The sequence below is a fragment of the Chenopodium quinoa genome, unplaced genomic scaffold (assembly GCF_001683475.1).
Source record: "Chenopodium quinoa cultivar QQ74 unplaced genomic scaffold, ASM168347v1, whole genome shotgun sequence".
Taxonomy (NCBI): domain Eukaryota; kingdom Viridiplantae; phylum Streptophyta; class Magnoliopsida; order Caryophyllales; family Amaranthaceae; genus Chenopodium; species Chenopodium quinoa.
Genome location: NW_018742204.1, coordinates 11642952 through 11650198, shown reverse-complemented (window position 1 = coordinate 11650198; position 7247 = coordinate 11642952). Strand labels below are relative to the sequence as shown.

Genomic DNA, 7247 nt, shown 5'->3' with positions numbered 1-7247 from the left:
AAATCACGCCGAATAAGATAATTTGGACAACCGGTTTAGGTTCCTTTTTCTTCTTGTTGTTTAATCAAGTGATCACGATATTTTAGTATTATGTGTTGCATTAATATTCCACCAATTTAGCTTAATAATAGTTTGGACAAATTGAATATTTTGTTCGTATGCCTTTGAGATCGCAGGAATCACTTTTCACTATAAGAATCGAGTAGAGACCAATACGGGCGAATGTGACTCCATGACTCACTTCGTACCATCATCCCCGATCCTCCTTTCGTGGTTCCGAACCATATGGAGTTAGTAATCTCATGGATTATGAATGGGGTGTAACCTTCACGGGTCAATCGTTTTTGCCAATCGTTGTCCCTTTATCGTGGTTGCCTTTTATGATCCGTGAACGGTTTACAAGTTCCTTAAAAACTTGTCGGCGGCTCCCTACTTTATTTGTCCCTAATCGTATATGTCAATTCCCACTTCCTATGAGTGGCAAGCATATTCACAACATGCTTTTAACGTAGGCGCACTTCTAACGACGCCTACACATAAGCAACAGCTACAACTCTCTTTCCTTTGTTCTTATTGTAACCTCCCTTATCAGGATATCCATGCAACTTCCAGCACTTATCAACAGTGTGATTGTTCAGTTTGCAATGATCACAGAATAAAGGTGCTCGAACAGATAGTGGATAAGCTCTACTTGAACCACCTCTCCTTTCCTCTGCTGCTGCAAAGGCCATACTGCTAGATTGCCTGGTAACACCTTCAGTGATCTTCTTCTGCCTCTCATCTTGAATAAGAAGATTATATGCGACGGACATGGAATGTAATGGATTCATCATCAATATGTTTGTTCGAACTCCAGCATGTTTAGGCTCAAGTTTCATAAGAAACTGAATCAACCTTTCATCCTGTTGAGCTTTTAAAAACTTCTAAGTCAAATTACAGGTACACCTTGTACAACTACAAGTTGGAATTGGATTTGCAGCACTGACCTGATCCCAAATTCCTTTGATTCTTGTGAAGAATTCAGTAATCGTAGAAGATCCTTGATCTATTTGATTAAGTAACTGCTGTAACGAATAAATCTGTGGACCAAAAATTACAGAATACCTATCCTCAAGATCCTTCCAAATTTCATATGCAGTTGAGAAGAATATAAAACTCTTAGCAAGAGTATTATCCAAAGATCTCAAGATGTATGAAATGATCATGTTATTGCATCTACTCCAAGCACTAAACAATGGATCTGTATCTGCTGGTTTCTGCAAGCTTCCATCAATGAAAGCCATCTTGTTCTTCATAGAAAGAGCAAGAATCATACCTCTCTTCCAGTCCTGATAATTTTCTCCATTGAACTTCTTAGAAACAAGTGAAACAGCTGGATTTTCACTCGGATGAATGTAGTACATTGATCTAGGATCTTGAGTTGGATTCTGATTACCTGTGTTAGTTTCTGTCGCTGCCATTATTATCAAAAGATTCTTCTTGAAAAACCTTGATTACAGAAAAATTTGATCGAAAAATTACTTCTGATTTCAATTAGAAAATCAGCAAAATAAAAAAAACTGATGAACAGATACTGTAATAAGTATCTGAATGTGTATAAATTCTGAAGAATTTGCGGAAAAATTAGCAGATCGACTGCTCTAATACCATAATAAGATTCTGAAATCCAGAATTATGAACAAAACCTTGAGAGAAAAATATTGTTTTCATTTGATTTCAGAAAATGATTACAATGAGTACAAAATATCTTCCTTGTTCTGCTATTTATACAAGGCTTTTATTACAAGAAAAATATCTAAAGAAAATATCTTCTAACAACCTTATAACATCTTTCTAAAAAACTCTGTAAACAGAAAATAGAAGCTTCTAGAATAATCTAAACGTTTCCAGCTCAGCTACTCACTCTTGTGCAGCCTTGTCAGCATGATTAGTATGATCATCAATAAATTGATAGTTGAATTTTAGGATGGTAAATTTTTGAGTGAGACGGACTCACATATGTTCACCACCTTCATTATCCTTCTTCCCCATTCTCTCTCCTCCCGCCCATCAATGACGGCCAGATCCTCCATCACTCTCCGCCTCCTCTCATGCACCTCCCAACTTGTCGGCGATCAGTGCTTCAAATTCGGAGTTTTGAGATGATCTAGAGAATAACCAGATCCGTGCTGCTACTCTGTTGAGTTTGGGGAGGTCAAATTCTATAGATAATGGTCGAGATAAGGAGTATTTTGGTGAGGCGGCTTTATCGCGCAGTTCTAGGTGAATTTGATTAATTTGATTTTGTGAATTTGATTGTGGAATTATTAATTGATGATGAATTTTAGGAGTTTGTTAAAGATGATGTGAAATTTGAGGGTTGAGAAGAGAGAAAATATTGTAGTCATGGAAGAAGAAGAGGATCAGTGGTGAAGGAGAAAATAATGTCATGTATTAGATGTTTATTGTTTCACAAAGTCTTATATGTGGCTGGCCACACCATATGGCCAGTCACTACAGGGGTTACTTCGCTAGTGTAATGGGGGTTACTTGGTCAGTTTTAAAGGCGTTACTTCGTCATTGTTATAGAGTTACTCGGTCAGTGTTATGGGGGTTGCTCGGTCGGTATTATTGGGTTACTTAATCAATATTATAAGGGTTACTTTAAGTGGCCACACAGTATGACCGGCCGCACACAAGACGAACTGTTATTGTTTGGTATTTCATTGTTATTGTTTGGTATTAAATGTTTATTGTCAAGTATTAGATTAATATTAATTGGTTTAATCAGGAATTAGAAAATTTTAGTCAGGAATAAGATAACTTTAGTCAGGTATAAGATAATTTTTATCAGGAATAAGACTATTTTTACTCAAGAATAAGATAATTTTTATCAGAATAGGGCAATATTATCAATTTAATAAAATGTCGGTTCGCGGACTTTGATCAGGTTTCTCAGACCCACGCCTTTTTGCTGTTGTGCCCGGTCTCACGTGAATCCGCCGTTCTACGCAAAACCTTCTCTTCAAGGATTGGTTTATACATTTTATAATGTCTCTTCACATAAGAACCTGTAGACATGAAATGTGGAAGTGGCATGACCGCATGAACCCCCTCATACCCTGCCCAATATATTTTACTATGAGGAGATTTAAATCTGTGACCTTTATGTCACATTGACTCTGATACAATGTCGAAAAACTCAACTAAAAAGTTAAATTGATGATTGAAGCAATGAAGCCTATGATTGGTATTATTGTTCTTTGATTTGGAACTCAACAAAAAACAAAGAAAAATAGAGAGAAAATCGAGTGAAAAATTGAGATATTTTTATTAGAGTAAAAAATCTGCCTACATATTACAATCTAGGAGCTATTTATATAAAAGTCCTATATAATGGAAGTTCTAATAAACTCTATGCATCACCAAAAGCGTGGGAATGAAAGTAATAACATAATTTGCCAGCTCATCAAGTTGCATTGTAACAGAATTACCAGGTCACTAATCCAAAGTTTCAGCATACATAGCTGCCAGGTCACTGATCCAAATCTTGAGGAAAAGCAGTTGTGTCATCTCCAGCTTGATCAAATGCTTGATGTTTCAATATGTAATCTTGATAGGTTGCAGGATCATCATAATCAAGATGATCATGATTCTTAATACCCCCTCAAGCTAGGAGGTGGTTGAGAAAAAGACATCTCTAACTTGGACAACAACTCATGAAGATGAGGCAAAGGCAGCAGGGACTTAGTGAAAATATTTTCTAATTGATCCTTTGTAGGAATGTAGGAAAGTTCAATCAACCATTCCAACACTTTATCCCTTGTAAAGTGACAATCAATCTCAATATGCTTTGTCCTTTTATGATGAATGAAATTTTTACCTATGTGAATTGCATACTGATTGTCAACATTCAGCTTGATAGATTTGAGGTCTGTCACCCCTATATCACCCAATAATCTACCAACCAAGTGATTTCATAAGCAGCTGCAACCATAGCCCTGTATTCTGCTTTTGTAGAGGACTTAGAAAGTGTAGACTGCTTCTTAGATTTCCAAGAGACAGAACTCTTTCCCAACAACATAAGTTAACCTGTGACAGATCTTCTAGTGTTAAAACAAGCTGCTCAATCTGTGTCTGAGTAAGCGTACAGAGTCAGATGTGTTGAGGATTGTAACAAAATCCCTTGACCAACAGTACGAGCAATATATCTCAGCACATGTATCAAAGCTTGAGCATGTTGAAGCCTTGTAGATTGCAGAAATAGACTGAGTGTTTGTACAGCAAATGAAATATCAAGTTAAGTATGAGTTAGGAAATATAACTTCCCAACTAGAAACCTTTATTTTCTAGGATCTTCATAGAACTCCCCTTCTTTTGCAAACAACTTCAAATTAACAGGTAAAAGAGTTTTAGCAGTCCTTGAAACATCAACTTCACATCCTTCCAAGAGTTCCTTGGTGAATTTTCTTTGACAGCGAAGGATTCCATTTGAAACCCGAGATATCTCAATTCCAAGAAAGATATTAAGCTCTCTAAAGTCTGTAATGTTGAAGACAGTATGCACAAATATTTTTTCTTTTCATAATTATATCATCTACATAAACTGCTGCAATACAAAGATCATATTCTGACTTGAAGATGAACAAAGAGTAGTCATTCTTATATTGTACGAATCCTTTCTTATGCAATTCTGAATTGAGTCTTGTAAATCGTACCACTGTCTGCTAGCTTGTGTTAGCCCATACAGTGATTTTAGCAACTTGCAGACCTTGTTATCTGGATTAGGGAGACCTTGAGGCATTCTTATATAAATATCTTCATCAAGAGTGCCATATAAGAAGGCATTGTTGATGTCCAGTTGAAGCAGAGGCCAGTTCTTGCTTGCTGCAACAACTAATATACACCTTATAGTGGCCATTTTAACCACAGGTGCAAATGTCTCATCATAGTCTATTCCAATTTGCAACCAGTCTTGCCTTGAACCTCTCAAGTGCTCCATCCTTTTTTAACTTTATCTTTAACACCCATTTACATCCAATTACTTTCTTCCCCTTAGGTAAATTTGTCACCTCCCAAGTTCTAGTTGCTGCCAAAGCCTCTAATTCTTTGTTCTTAGCAGCCGCCTATTCTGGATGTTGTGAAGTTTCAAAATATGTTGTTGGCTTAGTAAGAGAACAAAAACTAGTGATCAAAGCTTTGCAGGGTGTTGACAGTTCCTCAAAGCTAACTATGTTACACCAATGTAGTGAACCAGTTACAATACATAAGTAATCATCCATCCAGCATGGTCTCTTGGTAGGTCTAGAAGACTGCCTTTCTGGAATAAGAGGTTGTGTTTGGCTACACTAGTAGAAAAAATGCTATTTATAACTAACAAAAACGGGCTATTTGTAACCAACATTAGGGGTTACAACTAATGTAGACACCCATTTGTGTCTCCCCAAAACCAAACCCGGTGATGAGTACCTTTCGCGTCGAATCATAATCGAATGAAGTGAAAGTGTGGAAAGTCTAGTGTTGCGGATAATTTTAATTTCTTTTCTCTTCTCTCTGTTTTTGAAAACTTATTTTAAGAAAACAGCCAATCCAGTTTGGTTGGCCCATGATATGGATCCAATAATAGTGTAGTTGGATGGGGTTTGAAAAGAGCTTTCCAACGATATATTATAAGCCTAATTCCGATAAATATTGAGGAAGTTATGGCCAATTTACTAAACTGAGCCCGTTTTGAGCCTTATATGCGGCCCAATGATCTAGGGGAGGGCCAAATATAGATTTATCATTCCTAATGCAATTAGGAATGGTTTTAGTCTTCTAGATTCTTCTAGAAGGTTCTTTTCATTCCTAATTCAATTAGCATTGATAAATTGACTTTTGTTGACTTTTCAGAGTTTTAATTAAAATCAAAGAACGTTTTTTGAGGAAGATACGATTTTATCCTTCTGTACGACAATTTCTATCTGATTTTAAGAAAACGCGTGAATTTCTGAATCAGCACCAAACGCCAGCTGTAGCGCCTGGCGCTAGCATTGGCGCCTAGCATAATGTTGGCGTCTGGCGCCAATAGACAGCGTTGGCGCCAACATCGTTTTATGTGCGCCAGAACTCTTTTTTGATATTTTATATTTTTGGCTGATTTTCTCTATAAATAACGTGCTAAAAACTTCGTTTTCGATAACCAATTTTCATTCATCTACAATCTACCAACTCTCATCAAGATTTCCTTGATCTCTTTCTCTCTCTTTTCTAAACTAGTTTTTTCTCACAAATATAAAAATTCCGCATTCATTAGATTTAGATACACCTAGCCATATTCAAAGTTGCCTTCGCCCTAGACGTGAAAGGTTTAATTTCTGAGGGTTTGGTCCCAAATCTCTTTTTCAATTATTATTTAATTTAATTGTTTTGTTTATTATTTTCCTTGAAGCTACTAACGTGTGTATTTTGTTATTAGAAAGAGGTACGAGGCATCCAAGTAAGTACTTTAATGGTTTAATTGATGTTATGATGTAGAAATCATGCATAGATTGTTATTTTAAATTCCTAGTATCATGTCTAGGGTAACTTTAATATTAAGTATGATTAAAAGTATGATGCCTTTTATGTTCTTCCTAATATTTATGATTGTTAGTATCATGTTAGGGTTAAAGCTTTGATTTTTATTGCTTAGTGACATGCTAGGGTTTGTTATTAATCTTATTAGTATCATGCCTAGGATCTTGCTATTATTATTATGTTTTAACATGATTATAATAATTATTATTGATTATTTATTATGTTGCTTGATATATATTTTTTTATTGCTTGATCACACATTTATGCATGTTTAAAGGGAATTTGTACTTGTAATCACGCTTAATAAGATAATTAATAATCTTGTTTAGGGTTAATATGATTATAATTCAAGTGATCGCCAATAATAGTTTATTTGTGCATTAATATTCAACCAACATAGATAAACAGGTTTTGGGTTCAACCTATTGATTGCATGTTAGTCAGAAAGCGCACATGAATACGATCTGAATAAAGTAGAGGCCTATTATTAGGGCAGGTTCAATCTCTTTTAGGTTGGATTTGTACCTTCATCCCCGAACCCTATTTGGTTCAAGACCTTATGGAGTTGACGATCTCCTGGATCGTTAAGGGGTGTAACCTTCACCTCGTGAACGGTTTACAAGTTCCTAAAAAAACTTGTTGGCGACTCTTTTGCTCTATCTTCTTTCCCTTTGGATGCCACCGTACTTTAGTGTATGATCACAGTGGGG

General features: G+C 35.9%; 1 protein-coding gene across 1 annotated transcript; it reads right to left on the bottom strand.

Annotated features, from left to right (window-relative positions):
- Positions 1-530: 530 nt before the first annotated feature.
- LOC110725551 lies at positions 531-1460 on the bottom strand. The gene is made up of 2 exons (XM_021905042.1): positions 987-1460; positions 531-902 (listed from the first exon to the last, which is right to left on the bottom strand). Exons 1-2 carry the CDS (start codon positions 1458-1460, stop codon positions 531-533), a joined length of 846 nt encoding a protein of 281 aa, XP_021760734.1.
- Positions 1461-7247: the final 5787 nt, after the last annotated feature.